The following is a 20,710-nucleotide window of genomic DNA, read 5'->3' on the forward strand; positions in this document are numbered from 1 at the left end:
TACAAAAAAGGAATCATCAATAAGGACTAGATTTGTTATACATAGGCTCATAAAAAAGGAAAGAATTTAATTTTTTTGTGAAACTCAGAGCATTCAGGAGAAAGGAAGGTTCTCTATACAATGTAAAAATGATTGAAATACTGTTTTCTGACCTGGCTATTTTTTAACTAGCCATGAGGAAATGATGTTATCACTGGATTTCTGTGCCCTGATTTCTTCGTCTGTAAAATAAAAGGGTTGTGTCTGCTAACCACTCTGTTGGCTAGAAAAAGTGCAAGCACAGGCAATAATGAGAGTGAAAGCACAATGGTGACAGGAGGCAACTTATATGATTAAGCCGAGAGAGAAGTGACCCCATTAGAGCAGAGAGTGCATAGTCAGGATTAATTGAAAATAAAGCAGGATATGTAGCATGATATCAGATTGCATAGGGTCTTAAAATCAGGCAGATGAGTAAAGATTTGATGTGAAAGCAAAAGAGTAACCAATGGACCTTTGGAGGCAGAATAGCTGCATAATGAATGTTGTGCTTAAATGAGATTAATCTCACTGGGCAATGCATGATGGATGGATGGCACTTGAGAGAGCCTGGGGTTAGAGTGGCCACCAGGAGATTAACTAAACTGGATGGTGAGGTATATGCAACACTTTATGACCAGGAACCCTGTAATCTCTTCCTTCACCATACCTCTGATATTAAGGAGGATTTGGAAAAGCACATACTTCATCTGGGCATAACTTTATTCACTTGTGTAATGAAGGAGTGCATGCTTCTCAATACGACTCTAAAAGTCTAGGATTCTTTGGTGATAATTTATGATAAATTTTATAAAACTTGGTCATTTGGTTATTACCTGGGGATGAACTCGAAAGTAATTTATTTTCCTTTTTAGTCTATAGAAATTTAAATATTTTGTGTGATGGAGGAGCATTTTAGCTCTTTGATATAATATTTTTTTCATTTTTTTTACTGTAGTATCCTATCATATACACTAAATCATTAGCAATTACAACTTCTTTGTGAATTTTTGTATTCATTGTAATTTTGTGTTGGGATCATGCTTTCAGAATTACATTGGGGAAGACTAAAATGCAGTGGATGAAATCCTCTCATAGCACAGTTATGCTGGATTCTTCCAAGATGTGTTCCTGTAGGTTTTATCAGCAGGAAAACTGTTTTCAATATGTGTGACTTCCAGGATAAGCAGGCAACCAGCTGTGATTAGAAATACCTCTTAGAGAATTTGTACCACCAGAGGTAGTCCCAAAAGCTTAAGTCTTTAACCAAGTACAAGTCTGACAGAGAGGTGAAAAGCGAATAGACATCTCTAGGAAAGATATTTTGATGCATCCAAAGATAGTAAAATGCATCTTTCCTCCCTTCTTAGAATTAGACAAAAGATGGAAGCTAGAGAATGAAATAAGAAATATTAAATTGCTTTTTATTTCAGGTGGATTTGGTAGGATATATGTTTACATAAAAGTTAAACCAGACCTGGTCCTACATGTACAGGAAGAAATAAGTCACTAAGAGCTTTGTCACTTGATTTAAAGACTCAATTGTCTTTTCCTTTTATCTCTACCCTCTGGTCTCCAAACCTCATCCTCCTTACAGTATAGCTATCTTGGGAATGGTAACATACTTAAAAACATATGACTTAAGTAAGTAAGCAAATGATAATTTTATACTTATCTATTGGGCTCTGATCCAAACACTATACCTAGTGCTTTAGAGAAAATGATGCTGAATTGTCCATATCTCAGGTAGTTTATAGTCTACTCGTGGTATTGAGAACAAAGTAAATGTAATTATAAGACAAAGAAAGAGTTATAGGTGCCACAGGATGCAAATAGTGAAGTATTGGACCTGTTTGGCAAGAGATAGCAACTTGAAAAAAGCTGTCAAAAACAATTTTTATAAAATCTCCTTTAAAATAGATGAAAATATTCTCAATGGGGAGAATAAACAAAAGATAAAAGTTTGTGCAAACAATTTCTGTCCCCCAAAACTGATCCTAGATAGTTAACTTTGCACCTTAATTTCTGTCCTCATATTCTATCTAAAGTGTGGCTTTTACCAAATTGAATGAGCATTAAAGGACATGGCTTTTCTGGGGTACATAATAGCTTCAAACCAGCACAGATAGTGAAAATATCTTTTCACGTGCTTTTTAGCCATTTGTCCATCATTCTGGATAAATGTTTAAGTATTTTGCCCATTTTTAAATGTAGTTAGTTGTCTTTTTATTGTTGCACATGGGATCACTTTATATATTCTGGAGTTTAAACTCTTATTGGATATATGGTTCCTATTGAGTAAGCTGTATTTTCACTTTCATGATAAAGCCCTTTGATACACAGAAGTTTTTAATTTTGATGGGGGCCCATTTATCTTTTTTTTGTGCTGCTTGTGCTTAGGATGTAAAGTCTAAGAAGCCATTGCCTAATAGAAGATCCTAAAGATGCTTCACTACATTTTTTTCTAGATGTTTTATAGTTGTGGTGATTATATTTAGGTCTTTGTTCCATTTTGAGTTAATTTTTGTATATGGTGTGAGGGAGAAGCCCTCTTTTATTCTTTCAGAAATGAATATCCAGTTCTCCCAGCACCATCTGCTGAAGAGACTATTATTTCCCAGTTGTGTAAACTTGGAACGCTTTTCAAAAATCAGTTAGCCATAGATGCAAGAGTTTATTTCTGAATTCTCAATTTGATTCCATTGGTCAATATTTCTATCTTTGTGCCAGTATCATGCCGTTTTAACCACTGTTCCTTTGTAATAAACTTTAAAGTAAGAAAGTGGAAGTCCTCAACTTCATTCTTCTTTTTCAAGATGTTTTGGTTACTCAGGGTCTCTTACCCTACCAAAATATTTCAATGATTGGCTTTTCTATTTCTGCAAAATGGTCTGTTGGAATTTTTTTTGGGATTGCATTGAATCTATGAATCATTTCATGGAGAATTGACACTTTAACGATATTTAGTCTTTCAAGTGAGCATGAAATCTTGTTCCCTTTATTTAGGTCTTCTTTGATTCACTTTAGCAATGTTTTGTAGTTTTCTGTATACAAGTCCCTGGCATCCTTGGTTAAATTTATGCCTATATATTTGACTTTTTCAGTTGCTATTATATTTTTTTTTATTTCCTTTTCAGATAGTTCATTACTCATATATAGAAACCCTATCACTTTTGAGTGTTGATCTTATACCCTTCTTCTTTGTTGAATTTGCTTATTAGCTCTAGTAGCTTTGTTATTGATTTCTACATGTAAAATAATGTCATCTGCAAACAGTGAAAGTTTTATTTCTTCCTTTCCAATTTGGATACCTTTTATTTCTTTTTCTTGTGCGACTGCTCTGGATATAATTTCCAGTGCAGTACTGAATAACAGTGGTGACGATGGGTGTTCTTGTCTTATTCCATATCTTAGAGGGAATGTTTTTAGTCCTTCCCCACTGAGAAATAATTTTCAAAGAAGTTGCCTTTTATAATGTTGAGGAAGTTGCCTTCTATTCCTATTTTCCAAAGCATCTTCATCAAAAAAGGATGCCGGATTTGGCAATGCCTTTTCCGTGTCAATTGGAGTTACCAATGACTTTTTCTTCACGTTTTGTTAACATGATGTATTACATTAATTGATTTTCTTATATTGAACCATCCTTACCTACCATTGTGTATAATTATCTTAATGTACTGTGGTATTTGATTTGCAAGTATTTTGTTGAGAATTTTTGCATCTATATTCGTAAGAGAAATTGGTCTCTAATTTTCTTTTCTTGTGCGATTTTGCGTAGTTTGGGTATTAGGGTGATATTGGCTTCATAAAATGAGTTAGTATATTCCCTCCTCTTCAGTTTTTGGATGAATTTAAGCAGGACTGTTAATTATTCTTGGAATGATCTGTAAAATTCACCTGCAAATCCATCTGGTCCTGGGCTTTTCTTAGTTGGAAGTTCTTGATGATTGATTCCATTTCTTTGCTTGTAATTTATCTGTTGATATCTTCTATTTCTTCTAGAGTCAGGATAAGTTGTTCCTGTATTTCTTGAAATCAGTCCATTTCTTTTAGTTTGACTACTTTGTTGGCCTACAGTTATTCATAGTATCTCTTATGATCCTTTTATTTCTGTGGAGTCAATAGTGTCCGTAGTAACATCTCCCACACCTCATTTCTGATATTATTTATTTGCATATTCTCTCTCTTTCCTTTTTTTTTCTGTGTCAACCTAACTAAGGGTTTGTCAATTTTATTGATGTTTGCAAAGAATCAACGTTTGGTTTTATTAATGTGCTCTACTGATTTTATGTTCTTATTTCACTTATTTCTGTTCTAATCTTTGTTATTTCTCTCCAGCTTGCTTTGGGTTTTGTTTTGCTGCTCTTTTTCTAATTCCTCCAGGTATGCAGATAGCTCTTTGATTTAACTCTTTCTAGTGTTTTGATGAAGTGTTTAGGGCTGTAAATTTCTTTCTCAGTACGGCCTTCACTGCAGCCCATAAGTTTCAATATGTGTGATCTTGTTTTCATTCATCTCAAAATAGTTGCTGTTTCTGTTGCATTTATTTTTTGACCCACTGGTTTTTTAAAAATGTATTATTTAAATCCCATGTATTTTAATATTTTCCAGTTCTCTGCCTGACATTGATTTCTAGCTTCTTTCCATTGTGGTCAGAGAAGATAATTTTTATAATTTCAATATTTTTAAATTTATTTTGTGACCCAACATATGTTCTATCCTGGAGAATGTCCATGTGCACTTGAGAAAACTATATAGTCTGCTGTTTAGGGATGTGATGTGGTATGCATGTCTGTTAGGTCTAGTGCACTTATTGTATTATTCAAATTTTCTGTTTTCTTACTGATTTTCTGTCTAGATGGTCAGTCTATTGAGTATGGTGTATTGAAGTCTCCAACTGTTATTGTAGAGGTGTCTGTTTCTCCCTTCAGTTTTACTAGGGTTATCTTCACATATTTTGTAGCCCCATAGTAGAGGCATGAATATTTATGATTGTTATTTCTTCCTGATGGATTGCCCCTTTTACTAATACATAGTGTCCTTCTTTATCTTTAAAACAGCTTTTGACTTAAAGTCTATTTTGTCCATTATCAGTATAGCTACTCCAGTTCTTTTTTTATTACTATTTTCATGAATTATATTTTTCTATCCTTTCACTTTCAACTTATTTGTGTCTTCAGGTTTAAGTTGAGTCTCTTGTAAACAACATATTGTTTGATCATTCTTTTTTTTTTTATCTGTTCTTCTTATCTGTGTCTTTTAATTCAGGAGCTTAATCCAATGCATTCAGTGTTTTTACTGTAAAGGCTATACTTACTTCAGCCATTTTTTCCTTTGGTTTTCACATATCCTATCTTTTTGTTTTTTTTTATTTTTTTATTTTTTTTATTTTTATTTTGTGTATGTGTGCGTGGGCAGGCACTGGAAATCGAACCTGGGTCTCCGGCATGGCAGACAAGAATCCTGCCGCTGAGCCACCATCGCATCATCCCATATGTCCTCTCTTTTTGTTGTCTCTATTTGTCTTTATCGCAAACTTCTTTTCTGTATAGTTGATCTTTTGTTATGTATTTGACTGGTTGCTTTCTCACTTCTGTTTCTGCATATTTTTAAAATATTCTCTTTGTGATTACCCTAATGCTTTATTATATAACCTACATTTATAACTTAGTAATTTGAAAAGATACTGAACTCAGTTCAAAAGCATATATTTTCTCTGCTTTCATATCCTTCTGTTTTCCCTCTTTATGTTGTTTTTGTCCCCTCTTTATGCTTTTTATATTTCCCATGTCTGTTATCAAGAAATATGCCTTTTCCTGGTTCAATTGTATTCTGACTTATAGAAATTAAAGAGTAGAGTTGTACATTGAGTCCACAGTACTATATGTTTTTACATTCATTTTTTGTTACCCTTTTTGATGATCTTCATTTTTTTCACTCTACTCCAAGCCACTCTTTAATGCCTTCTCCTTTCAACCTGCAGAACTCTCTTTAACAATTCCTATAGGGTAATCTCTTGTTGATAAATTATCTGTATCTGTTTACCTATAATATTTTTAAACTCTTCCTCAATTTTGAAGGACAGATTTGCCAAATAAAGAGTATTTGGCTGGCAGTTTTTGTCTTTCAATACCTTAAATATATTATATAACTGCCTTCTCACCTCCTTGATTTCTAATGAGAAATCAACACTAACTTCAGTAGAGGATCCTTTGTATGTGACAAATTGCCTTTCTCTTGCTTCTTTCAAGATTATCTCTTTATCTCTAGCATTTGACATTCTGATTAGTATGTTTCTTGGAGTAAGTCTGTTCAGATTTATTCTGTTCAGAATATGTTGCACCTTTTGAACATGTGTCTTTACCTTTCATAAGAGTTGGGAAAATTTTGGCAGTTCTTTCCTCAAATATTCTTTCTGTCTCTTTTCCTTTTCTTCTCCTCTGGAATACTCATGACATGTCTATTTCTATACTTAATCCTGTCACTGTAATCCCTGAAACACTGCTCATTTTTTTCCCAATCTTTTTTCTATCTGTTCTGACTGTATCATTTCCATTGTCCTATCTTCTAGTTCCCTGATTCTTTCTTCTTCCTGTTTAAATCTGTATGCTTCTATTGTATTTTTAATCTCTATTATCATGCCTTCATCCCCATAGTTTCTGTTATGTTTCTTTTTATATATTAAAATTCTTCTTTATGTTCACATTGTCATCTTAATATTGCTTAACTCCCTTATCCATATTTTCCTTCATCTCCTTGAATTGATTTAGGAGATTTGTTTGAAGTTATTTGATTAGTTTCAAAGTCTGTGTCTCCTCTGAAGTTTTAGTCTGTTCTCTGGATATGTGGTACAGTTTTCAAGATTGTGGTTTACCTCCAAGAGAAAGCTTCCTTTCCTCTATTCCTTCTCCAGGAGTCTTGATTTGTTCTGTTTGTTATTGTACAGAATTTTCTACCCTGCTCATATTATTTGTTTAAATTCTCTCCCTGACTTAGTGTCCTGTTTTTCAGTTCTAGGACCTGTTCTGTCCTACAGTGGTTCAGCACCACCCTGTCTCGTTCTCCCCCCCCCCCACTACCCCCCACCCAATACACATACCTTCTTTTATTTCATGAGGCTTTTCTGCCTCTGGTTTCTTTTCCAATAGGATACACCACCCTGGGGACCCAGACAGGATAAATACAGAAAGGTTAGCCAATCCAGAAAAGTCCTTTTTGCATTTAGTGATCCTGCCAACAGAACCTGAGTTCAATATGCAGACCACTTGTCAAAGGTTCTTATGTGGTCCCTCTCTCCATATTTCCCTGCTGTGGTCCCTTTTGCATGCAGCACACAGCATGACTCAGTAGCTTATGTTATGCTTTGGGTCTCCAGACTTGTGTCCTTGTGCCTAGATATGCATAGGGTTCTAACTTGCTGCTGTGAGTGGCTTTATAATCTCCATCTGTGACATGAAGGACCCAAATCATGCTGCTTCTGTGACATGTGCTGGACTGAGAAAGCAGGGAAGGAGGGTCTGGACTAACAGGCCCAGGACAGAAATTTCCTACCTGATCTTAGAGATCATTTTTCTTTTTCTTCAATTCAGCATTTCTAGAGTCCCTCTTCAGTATCTGTTATCCTCCAGTGTTCTAAAAATCAGTGGGATTTGTCCTTTTATTAGCTTATTCTGAGGGGAGTTTTTCCAGGGGATGTCTTACATCACCATGCTGGTGACTCAATATATTGTTTTACATATCACAAAAGTCACTCGTGTTTCCGTTGTAGCTTTAACTGTCTAGAAGCTCAGGGTCAAATTTGCCGATCAATCTCTGTCTTCTCACTCATCCTGGTTTTGATATTTTAGTTTCTCTTTGCTCTTTTCCAAATTTATTTCTTCCTCTTTTTGTTTTATTCTATGTATTCATTTAAGCTCTCTTAAATCTTACATGCCTGCCACATATAAAGTAAGTACTCAATAAATATTTGATGAATGATTTAGGCAGAATACAGGCAGTACTCTATGACATAATGCTTTCCTCAAAATATATGAGAGTTGAATATTTAGAGGCAGATGATAAATTGATTATAATCGTGGAAATAGTTATGTTCTCTGCATATAAATATATAGAAAATAATATGCACTACTTAATTATATTTTGCCTTTTAGACATAATTTTGACCATATATTGTCAGCATTTGTAAAAGTTCTTTTTTTTATTTCAATTGACCACCTCTAACCATTTAAGACATCTAACAGACTTCATAAGTCACTACTACTGATTTTAATCTATTTGCTTTGTGTCAATTACAAACAGTTTTTGACATACACTTTCATGACTAATATTTTAATTTTCTGTGTTTTTCGTTTTTTAAAAGCAAACAAACAAAGGCAGCAATAACTACTTTGCTCCTCTGGTAGCCTCTGGAACATGAACTTTGACAGTGAGCAGGCACCAGATGTTTAAGGGCACATGAAAGCTGAATTTGGATCATGAAAGCTTGTTTCAGATCATACTGTATCACTTTGGAAATGGGGTTGCATGAAAGTTGACCTCTTATATAAATAATATTTTTTAAAAAATTTATTAATGAAGTTGTTGGTGTACCAAACAATAATGTATACAATACAGGATACACATACCAACACTTGCATTAGTGTGGAAAATTAATTAAAATTGGTGATAACGCTTTCTTCATAATTCTATTTTTTTAACAGTAGCTAAATTTGTTATACTTGATAAAAGATTATTAAAATAGTATTATAACTATTGTCCATTGTTTACATAGGGGTGTTTTTTCCCTGTATTCCTGACCTATTATTTTATTTTTCATGTATTTTGTAATTGTTTTATTACTCATCTACCCATACACTGGATAGAGGGAGTGTCAGTCACATGGGTTTTACAATTACATGGTGACATGATAAAAGTTATATAGTTATACAGTCATTATCAAAGATCAGGGTTACTGGATTATAGTTCAACAATTTCAGGTGTTTCCTTCTGGCCATTCTGATATTCTAGAAACTAAAAAGAAATATCTGTGTAATGAGTCAGTAGTCATAATCATGTGTGAAATCCTAATTTCTCAGTTACAACTCCTTCTCATTTGATCATTCTCTCAATCTTCAGGGATATCTGGGCAATGACCATTTTAGCTTCTTGGTACTAGAAAGAGGTGTCACCCTTATGGGGTAGAGGAATGAAACTGGTTGATGTTCTTAGAGAGACTAGTACCTCTAGGTTTCAGAGCTTATCTGGCCTAGGAACAATCTGGAGGCCTTAAATTTCTGAAAAAGTAAATGTATTAAGTAAAACATGTATAGAGTCTTAGGAAGAGCCCAGGGTATTCTTTAGGATTTTCAGGTATTCTTTTGGTTGGTTCTTGATGTACAGTAGCATTTTGCAGTATCTGGTAAAGCTTGCATAAGAGTAACTCTAGAATGACTTCTCAACTCTATTTGAACTCTCTTAGCCACTGAAACTTTATTTTTTTTCATTTCTCTTCCCACTTTTGGTGATAAATAATAATTAAGGGGAAAAAAATCACATCTCCTTTTCTCTATCAAGCCCTCTCTGCCGTCCTCTTGCAGAGCTCTTGCTCTTCTCTGAACTCCCATGGTTCACTTAGCACTTAATTGTTCTTCATTTGTTTTATACCTCTTAGTTGTGTTTTTCCAACCAGGAAAACACCATGTCCTATTTTGCTTCTTATATATCCTAACAGTTGGCATGGTGTTAGGTGCAGAGCAAGCAGTAAATGCTTAATTTGCATTTTACTTTCTGCTCTAGGAGGCTAAACCTTGTGGCTATGATGGAGACGGTAAGAAGGCTTTTGGATCACAATAAGCAGTGGTATGTGCATGTTAAACTAGGGAGGGGGTAGTTAAAAAGCTGATCTGAATATAATGCTATTTTTTAAAAACAGGATTTATAATTTATAGTACTGTGAGTTGCATGCAATGGGATGCTGTTCCATTCCCTGGATTTCCTAAATCTGCACATAATAGCTTATTCTGATAATCAAGATGCTGGAATGGGAAATTAATTAAAAAATTCTTTATTTTGAGAATTGAGAAAATTCCCACTCTATTTTAATACCAGAAAGAAAATCAAAGGGAACAGATCAAACTTCAGTGTTGTATTCAGAACAAATTTGAAGATATTAGAAATGCTTATCTTCTGTGTAGCATTTTACATGATGGGCCTGTTTCATAGATATTTTGCTACTTATGGGTAGCAAATGGAATCTTGTAATGTTCCTGAATAATTAACCAACAAGTTTCTTTTATAGCAGGAAGCAAATGAGGATGATATTAACATTCAGGATACACAGAACATAAAGCACAAGGATCTTTAATTCATGGATGAATGAAAACTGAAACAGAATATTGAACATAGCATTTTTCCTTATAATTGACTACAGTATCATATATTATTAAATGAATACATAGCTTCAAAGGTTCTGCTCAGTTCCTTGGGTCCCATCAGCCTCCAGTGCATCTTTAAGTAAAACACATATGTATTGGGTAAGACCAGCTCAAAGGAAGTATCCTCCCTGTTCAGTCTGATAATTTTATCTGTTTTATTGGTGGAGAGAGTCTATTTGAGAAAAAAATAGCTTAATAATTTCCTGATTAAGCATATTTGAAAATACTGCCACATTTATGTGTAAAGCTGCTCAAAGAGGATTTCATGCATGTTCTCACAGCAAAAGGTTTTATTCTCCTGGATCTGTACCCAAGATAATAATAGGGTTATTTTTTATTGTATTTTAAATATTCATCAAAGTATTTTCACATCTGTTCTCTCATGTGATACTTTCTACAGCCCCATAAAGATGGGTTAAGTGTGTATCCTAATCCATCTTTGAGAAAGAAAGAAATTGAGGCATTGAAGGAATATGTGATTTGTTAGAGGATACATTCTAAGTCAGTAATGGTCCTAGAATTCAGGTTCCATGCCTTTCAGATTCTAGGCTTACATGTCATGAAGACAGTTTTTGAATATATTCACAGAATTGCATTCTCCTACATGCATGTGGAAAGCAGAGTCAACAAAGGAACTTATTGAAAATTCATATGATGGGACCTCATACCTGGAGATTCTAATTCAGATCAGATGGGTGGGCTGGTATACCTAATTTATGGGGGGTGAGTGGGGGGGGACATGGTCCAGGAATCGAATCTGGGTCTCCTGCATGACAGGTGAGCATTCTACCACTGAACCAGCTGTGCATCTGGTGTACCTATTTTTAACATAACTTATAATATGACTTTGAGCTAGACTTTGTCTAGTTGGACACTAATTCATCTAATATTGTTCTCTCTGTATTTTCCCTTCATGTTCATTGCCTGTCTTTCTGATAGGCTGATGGATTTTTTTTTTATTTTTTTTTATTTATTGGCCTTTTTTTATATTATTATTTAAGTAGTCAGATTTTTTTTTTTTCTTATTTCTTGTATGGAAAGGATCTTCTCCAATACAGATTTTACAATATTAAATTTTAAAATAAGCTGAATTTTCTATTTCATTCCTTACAACAAATTGAAATCCACACACAGAAGAAAATAATTATAGAAGATGCCCAGTATTACTCATAAATGCATGTCTACTAAAGAAAACAGGATACATTTTTTTAACCATGAAAATGTTGTAAAATTATTCTGATAACCAGCTTTGGTGAGTATGAAGGGAAACAGCCACTTTAATATAATTTAAGGAAAGTATCATTGTTAATGTCCTGGAAGTGATATTGGCATTATCTCTCAAAATTAAAAATGTATGTTTTCTTTGATCTAGAAATACCCCTTCTCAAATCTGTACAATATGGATGTTTAAGAATATGCATCACATCCATCAACAGACAAGTGGCTAAACAAACTGTGATATATATATACGTACGATGGAATATTATGCAACTGTAAGACAGAATAAAGTTATAAAGTATGCAACAACATGGATAGACCTTAAGGACATTATGCTGAGTGAGATTAGCCAGAAACAAAAGAACAAATACTGTATGGTCTCACTGACATGAACTAACATTAATGAATGAAGTTGGATAATTTCAGTTAAGAACAGAGATCATCAGGAAATAGAAATAGGGTAGATACTGGGTAATTGGAACTGAAGGGATACAGATTGTACAATGAAACTGATTGTAAAAATTCAGAAATAGATAGCACAATACTACCTAACTGCAATACAATAATGTTAGAACAATAAATGAAGCTGAATATGAGGATGATAGAGGAAGGAGGCCTGGGAGCACAAATGAAATCAGAAGGAAAAATATGTGATAAATACTGAGATGGTATAATCTAGGAATGCCTAGAGTGTATAATGATAGTGACTAAATGTACAAATTTTAAAATGTTTTGCATGAAGAAGAACAAAGGAATGTCAATAATGCAGGGTGTTAAAAATAGATGGTAATTAATATTTTAAAACTTTAACTTATATGTGAGACTAAAGCAAAAAATATTTATTTGGTACAAAATTTATATTTCGACTAGTACATTTCCTAGTATAACTTATGTGAACCCCTTAATTGAACACCATAAATACATGGAACCTTGAGTAGGGCATGAAATTTTGTAGGTTTGTCCAGAGTGATGCCTCGATAAATCCCAGAAGGAATTAAACAGTGAATGAAAAAGTATTGGCTAAGTACTCTTGGGGGAATGGTGAGAAAGGGGGAAAATTCAATTTCCCCAAGTGGAGAATTCTTGATATTCTCACAACAAGAATTGGGGACAACCAAAGCAATAGGCTGAGCCTCCAAACTTGGGGTTTGTTCATATGAAACTTAACCCTGCAAAGGATAGGCTAAGCCTACTTAAAAATAGGCCTAAGAGTCACCCCCAAGAGAACCTCTTTTGTTGCTCAGATGTGGCCTCTCTCTGGGCCATCTCGGCAAGCAAACTCACTGCCCTCTCCCTCTCTACGTGGGACATGACTCCCAGGCATGTGGACCTTCCTGGCAACATGGGACAGAAATCCTAGAATAAGCTGAGACTTAACATCAGAAATTGAGAAAACCTTCTCGACCAAAAGGGGGAAGAGAGAAATGAGACAAAATAAAGTGTTGATGGTTGAGAGATTCCAAATAGAGTTGGGAGGTTATCCAGGAGGTTATTCTTATGCATTAAACAGATATCACCCTTTTAGTTAAGGTGTAACAGAGAGGCTGGAGGAAACTGCCTGAAAATGTAGAGCTGTGTTCCAGTAGCCGTGTTTATTGAAGATCATTGTATAATGATAGAGCTTTCACAATGTGACTGTGTGATTGTGGAAAAAAAAAAAAAAAGAATATGCATTGCAGCATTGTTTTTAAAAGGAATAAAAGGAAAATATCTAAATGTTCATTCATAGTAAATCAGTTAAATTATCATACATGCATAAAATGAACTGTGAAAAGATGCACTCATAGATATGAGCAATATTTATATATGTTTCTATGGAATGGTCTCAAAGGTGTATTAAGGCTACTGTATTTTAGTTAATGATAAACTAAAAGTTTCTGGAAGATAAAGAACTGTTAACCGTGATTGCTTTAGGGAAGTCAACTGGGAATTTAATGGGTAGAAAATTAAATTCATTACATATATTTCTGTGCCATTTGACTATTTTACCATGAGTATTTGCTATATTTCAATAAAATGAGAAATTAAAAATAAAGAACTCCAATGCTTAAAATAATAATTGGCAAATAGAATGATTTGTACATCTGTGATAACTTCTGTCGTCAACTATATGCTATTCTGATTCTAATTACCTGAGTTAAGGGCAGATTCCTCCATAAGACTTAAGATACCAGCCATGGGTTTGGGGATTCTGAGACCACCTTCACTGTAGATCAAGTGGCTCCAAATCTGGGGATGCCCATTTTCCCCTCAGTTTGGATAATTCACTCAAATGACTCAGAGAACTCAGGAAAGTATGTACTTAGGGATATAGTTTTCCTATAGCAAAATGGCTGCAGAACAGGACCAGCCAAAAGAGAAGATGCATAGGGTAAGGACTGGGTGGACTCTCAAACATCAAGCTCCTGTGTCCTTTCCCTGTGGAGTCAGGATGGGTTACCTTCCTGGAACATCATTCTCATTACCAATCTTAGAAGACCTCCCAAGTTTCTGTATCCAGGGTTGTAAATTTTTTTTTAATTTTTTAATTAGCATTTCATTACTTAAGGATGGTTAATGGAATCAATGCCCATTTGGTTTGAATTCATTTTCTAGTCTCCTCCCTTTCCCAGAAGTCAGGCTGGTATCACCTGGTTCAAGGTCTAATCACATGGTTAGCCTTTCTGATGTGGTCAGCCTCCACCCCAAAACAGCTGGTGTGGTCAGCCCCTCCCTGAGTCCCCTCATTAGCACAAACTATCAGGTGTGGCTCTGGCCCACCATGAATAACAAAGACACTTCTTTAGTTTCTACAGATTTAGAGGATATCTTTCCAAAACCTGGAAAAAGGCCAAATTCTTTAATATACAATGATATTCCTTACCCGTTTAGTTTGCATTTTTTATGGTTTCAAATCCTATACAATTGATGTAACAAATCCATTTATATTTTCTTGAAAACCATATATATTTCTATATTTTCATAAAATTTGGGAAACATCACCTATCATATTTAGTTCATTCTTTTCCCACCTATCTATCCCTATCAACTGTGGGGTTCTGACTGAGGTCAGAATATAATATAAATCAGGGAATATGAGTGGAAGGTGATTTCATATATTTTATAATCCTGCTTTACTTTGGAGATGAATAAAATAAGGACCAGTAGGAGTTCCCCCATGTCTCCTTACCCCTCCATGGTGAAATCAAGGTTTGCATTAAAGTAAAATTAATGCTAAGATAATTGATAAGTGAGAGTCAGGAAATATGAATTATTTAAACCAATTCTACATTACCTGGTTGTTCTGCCTTGAACAAGTCCTCCTTTCCTTTCTGGGCACCTGTTCTTACAACTTTGAAATGATTGGTTGAAACTGAATTTGCATTTATTCCATATTGACTGGGAATGACTTAAGAGATTCATCCACTAACTCAGGACCTTACTAACTTTATCACGACATCTGTATTTACAAGAATCCCATTTTTCTAAATTTCCTGCATCTATGTAAATGCCATCATCCTTCAAATGTCAAGTAATATTAAATCAGATTAACATTTGTTTAGGTAATTACTCTGAGCAGGGCCTATCAGTAGTTCTTGTAAACCATTTGTTGGGTTAAGGAATCCCATCTTCTCAAAGTCTTGAAACGCACTTCAAGCTCACCTAAACTTTCCTTTCTTTGATTACTTAGAACACATATTGTCAGCGTCTCAATATGTCATTGTGGTGCCCTTTTGTTGTTTTATGTGGCTTGTTCCCTAGCCAAAGTCTAAGTTTTTTATTTCCCGTTGCAGATATCTAATTAGTCCTTGTAAATTTAATACAGTCAAGAAAAAAAAGTGATTAAAAACAGATATTTCATCCTCAAGAAATTTTCCAGATTGCAATTCAGACCAAATTTATGAATTTTTAATTGCAAGGTACTTACAGTTTGATTAGAATGCAACATCAGAAGCTGATGCAGCAATTTCTTCCAGACTGCATTAGTACAGTCTGGAAAGTGTTGCTGTCCTCCCCCATAAGAGAGAAGATACAGGAGTGAGCCGAAGGTGGAAGTTGACCCATGGTTCATCTCTCTAGATCCCTCTGCTTGTGTGCCTCATGGAGACAAATTTAAGAATGCCCAAACATATAACTGGGTTTGAGATTATCTGTGCTAATAATTTGTTCCATTCACAAAGATATTCAAAGTTGAACTCATTTGTTTTCATATATTTTAGTAGAAAATTAGTTCCTCCTTGGAGGCTGTATGGCAGATTCCCTATGAAACCCACTCTCATTTGCAAGGTGTAGCCAAGTTCTTTAGATCACACATAATTTTTTTTCCCCAAATGACTTCTAGAAAAAACCGGTTTCAAGTGGCTGGAAATGAGAAAATATCTGAAGTAAGTAGTTTAAAGAACCTTTAGCATAGGTTCAAATAAGTTTACTGATGTGAGTGTACGAGTTTAGGTTCCTTTTCTTAAAATGGTATTAAATGGAAGACCAAAACAAAAACATATAATCTGTATATAAGGCCCAAGAGTTCTTGAGTAAAGTCTATTTTATATATCATCCTAAGAACTCTTTAATCAAAGCTTCTATAATTAAAGATCAATAGTCCGACAAGTTTAAAACATTCAGATTTTAAATGGTACATTTAGACCTCACATGGCTTCTCTGTATCCAAAGGTAATAAACGTGATTTTTGAAAATTTCTTCCCAAACTAGTTAGTCTTACAATATATCTTCCTTTGATATTTTATTTTGTTGATGTTATGTATTGGCTTTCTTGCGTTCACTTATATAACAAAGCAAATACATAATTTTGCTCTTTCTCTGCAGGCGGAATTCACAGCCATGCGGGAGCAGTACATGCGAGGTGGGGAGGGCTTTATCATCTGCTACTCTGTCACTGACCGCCAGTCATTCCAGGAGGCTGCCAAGTTTAAAGAGCTCATTTTCCAGGTCCGCCACACTTGTGAAATTCCCCTGGTGCTGGTGGGCAACAAAATCGACCTGGAACAGTTTCGCCAGGTGAGTGCTAATTTCATCTGTTATCTCTGCTTTTTCTTCTGGGGATCTATAACAAAAAGTATGGCTGCTTTCCAAGGTTCACATTGAGAAACATGAGGAAGAAATGTTGCACATGGCTTTTCTAGGAAGTCTGTGGGTACCAATGGTAGATTGTTATCCCATCCCACATGCTATTTTCCATGTCCTTAACACTACCCAGTCAGGAAGCTTAGCCTATTTCCCCATTCCCCTCAAATATTACCTATGCTAATCACTTACATCCTAATGCTAATAACAAAATAATAACATGCTATGCTAATAACAAAAGTAGAAATGGCTCTGTGATTTGTTTTAATGAGTAGAGTGTGGTAAAAGTGATGCTGTTTAACTTCTGAGTTCGGGTGTTGAGTTGTGCAACATCCATCTGCCTTTGCCATTTGAAATGCTCACTCTTGAGATCCAGCCACCATTTAAAGAAGCTCATGTGGAGAGAAGTATGTGGACAAAGCAAGAGGGTTGTCCTAACCTCAGGGCTGTAACACCAAAACACCATACATGTGGGTGAAGCTGGAATTTGGAATTTCCAGCACCAGCTGCCATCGGACTGTAGTCTCATAAGGGACTCTGCCAGTGTCACCTGGAGCAAAAGGCTCACCTGGCTGAGCCTTGTCTTGATTTCCAAACCTTCAGAACTATGGGCAAATAAAGTGGTTCCTGTTTTAAGCCATTAAGTTTTGGGGTAATTTGTCATGGAGCAATAGATCACCAAAGCAGGACATTTCCTCCTTCCTGAATTACAGCAAGACACGACCTGTCAGTTTGAACTGGAAAAACCCCTATATGCATCAACTGCTACAAGCTGCTCCTGTAAATCATCAGGATCCTCATGGTTGGTGCCCCCCCCCAAAAAAAACAGAATTGATAAGGCAGAAATAATTTTTGCTTTAGACTGGTATTTACAACAAATTCATATAGCTTACTATAGTTTATATTCATCTATAAAGATACTACTTCTTGGACAGGACCTGATGGACAAGCTATGATAGCCTCCTCCCTGACATCACTGCATGCCAAGGATGCTTCAGCTGTCCTTAGTACACCTGAGGAGACAAAGGGAACACCTAGTTCAGTGACGAGACAGATAATCTCACAATTCCATTGCCATGACTCAGTTTGTACAAGGTTATAGTACCAAGAAGTTATATGCAAAGTAAACTTTTGTAAATCATGTTCTCTAGACCCAATAGCTTAGTTATAATTTGAGATGCCTCATCTTTATTTGCATTGAGCTTAAATTCCAACTAGTTTTTAATAGTTTACATTATTCCAGTTAATGATTTATTTTTAGTCTGCTTAAAAGTGGCCTGCTAATAGTACCTTTTGCTAAGGTAAGATTTTTTAAATTATTCTTTCATATTTTAACTGTTTTATATAGTTGGATTTTCATATTTAATGTACTTTGAGTTTTCTTTGAGTAGATCTTACAGAGAATCAATGTTTATAAAATTATACTTAAATTATTATGTGAAAACATAATACTATGATTTAATGCCATGCATGTTTTATATATTTTATTTGGAAACCTAACCTTCTTCAATGTGTAGCTAACACTTTTAAAGAAGCCATAGGAATCGCTTGCCTCTTACACCTGTTCTTCTGCCTTGCTTTGTTGTTTCCTTTTTCTAAAACAATGTTTAATGTGATGTGGTTGCATTTTCTTGGAGTTGAAAAGCCAAGTTTCAACTTAAATAAGAATTAATTCTCAGGGACTTGGTAGAAAGGAAGAAGTAGGAGTATAGGCATAGCGATTGAGCCCTTCACATATTCCTCTCAAGAATGGAGATGTTTTACTTTTTTAGGACTTTGAAAGGAGCTTGAGAGAGTACCCTAAGAGGGAAGTATGTACCATCAGTGACCCTAAGACCACTTTTGTTGCACTTCTCAGAATTCTTGGAGACAAATCCTCTGATTAGGTGCTAGATGACCATTAAGTGATTCTGAGAAAGCTGATAAATTTAAGAAAATTAGGGAGTCCAGCTCATTCTACAGCAGATGTTAACCAGATTTTCTCCAGAGCCAGAATCCAGAATTCTCAGTGATTCCAATGTGAGCTGACATTTCCCTTCCCCCATACTCCCGGGCACAGAGTCAGCTTTCTTAGGCTCAGAGATGATCCTTAGACGATCAAAGAATTGTTCAGCAAGACCCCCCCGCCCCCATCCCAGCTTGGTAATGAACTATTCCTTTCAGATTAGCAGGGAAGTGAATCACAAGCATCACAATTGTCACAGACACAAACACCAGAAAGATGTTAAGTAATTTTGCAGATTTGACAGACCTTTCCTCTTAGATAAAAGCAAGTAAACAAGATAGTTACAAAAAGTGCAAAAAACATGAAAACTCAAATTACAGTCTTTGTAAAAATGTTCATGTACCAACATCTCCAATAATGAAGTGAGGATGTGTAAATTTGGCTTCTGGCTATGGTGTTTGTGCTGGAAATAAGTATTCCTATAATTGTAGAGTGTTTTTTTTTTTCCTTTTCAAAATGCTTTCAATTCACACTTTATTCTAATCTCATAACTGCCCTGTGTAGTTGTAAGGCAAGCATTTGTGGGATGAGAATATTTGAGAAGTGAATATATTGATAGAAATGGACTGTACTTCACTGAAGTTAGTAATGAAATTAAGACCCAAACCCAGATAGCGTATTTTCCTTTTGTCACATCAATATGTGAAAGGTTTAGGTCTCTACTTCATCCAAAAAAAGGCAAAAAAAAAAAAAAAAGGATGCTGACATTTGATCCTTTACAGCTAAAAGAAGTTTTGAGAGGATTCTAAAAGTTAAACTCTTAAAGGCCCTGAAGAAAGCCACCTAGGTTGGTGCTTTTGTTTATTGCTGAGAGGAAGAGAAGTAGGATTCTCATTAGCCAGTTCTTCTACCTCAGACTACAATGGAAGATTTTATATGGGAAGAAAATACTGAAAACTAAACCTGTTTCTTATATTTGGTAGAGAGTTAGAGGCCTGAACTCTTAGTGCATTTTGACAAATTGCAAATCCCTCTCTCCCAAAAAAAAAGGTTTTCATTTTTTGTTGCTATTTACTTCTTTAAGCTAAGCTATAAAAGGCTGGTATTTTATATGGGAACCACATTCTTTTTGATGCTGATGTTGCTGATTCTGCCCTTGCTATTTGCTGGCACTTTGCACCAATTAGTTTTATTTAATCCTTACGACAAGCCCATGCCACAGTCTGTGTAATACCTACTCACTTATGAGTCAGCTGATGTTTCAGTAGGTCAGCACACTTAATCAAAGTCACAACATTACTAAGAATTGAGAGACAAAACCCATTCTGTTCTGATTCTAAACCTCACTGTTTTATACTGCTGGCCTGCCAACCACTGCTGTTTCATCATAAATAAGTTGTTTATTTTTTAATTCTCAGCTTCAAGATCTTAGCGTGTTCCTCAGAGAATGGAACAGAAGCAATTACATTTTATTGGCAAATAGGAGCAGGCAAGATTAGGACAAGAATGCCTTCAGTGTGAAGTGGGGGGCTCCAGGCAATGGACAAGCCAGAAATAGCCAGATGTTGCAAGGAAAAATAAGCATAAAGTGGCAAGATTCAGTACTGCAAAAAAGGAACTATTTTCTAATCAGCTGAACAATTTTGTCCTGTCTGCCTAAAGCCCTTTTAGACTCCCAAGCAATGTTAGGTCCCTGTGCTTCCATGTTCTTTGTCCCGATTTATCATGTCTTCAGCTACTACACAAGGGAGAAAGGGATAATTCTATTTACTATTTTTTTTTACAAAGCCCTGACCAACTGTGCAAGGCAAAAATGATGCTACAAATGGAATGATTTCCAGGGATTTGGGAGCTAGATTAAAAAAGTTTTTCATCTGTCATAGACCACAGACTGAAATAGTCCATGACAAACCCCTCAGTGCTGAAGGTCTAATTGCAGCTTAATAATCAGCCAGCTGAGTCCTGGGAGCTCGGCTTTCCACAACCTTAGTAACTCTTTGAGTGCTGACTTGGGATCAATATAGACTCCTTATTTATTCTTTAGTGAAATTAGTAA

At 35.3% G+C, this 20,710-nt stretch overlaps 1 protein-coding gene across 2 annotated transcripts in view; it reads left to right on the forward strand.

The window, feature by feature from the left end:
• RIT2 (Ras like without CAAX 2) overlaps positions 1-20,710 on the forward strand; it is a 418,989-nt gene that overhangs the window by 212,648 nt on the left and 185,631 nt on the right. For both annotated transcript variants that reach the window (XM_077135583.1, XM_077135582.1), the window contains one exon: positions 16,452-16,643. In XM_077135583.1, the coding sequence (XP_076991698.1) occupies positions 16,452-16,643 (192 nt within the window). The remainder of the gene's footprint in view (positions 1-16,451; positions 16,644-20,710) is intronic.

This window comes from Tamandua tetradactyla, chromosome 18 (assembly GCF_023851605.1).
Source record: "Tamandua tetradactyla isolate mTamTet1 chromosome 18, mTamTet1.pri, whole genome shotgun sequence".
In the NCBI taxonomy this organism is placed as follows: Eukaryota; Metazoa; Chordata; class Mammalia; order Pilosa; family Myrmecophagidae; genus Tamandua; species Tamandua tetradactyla.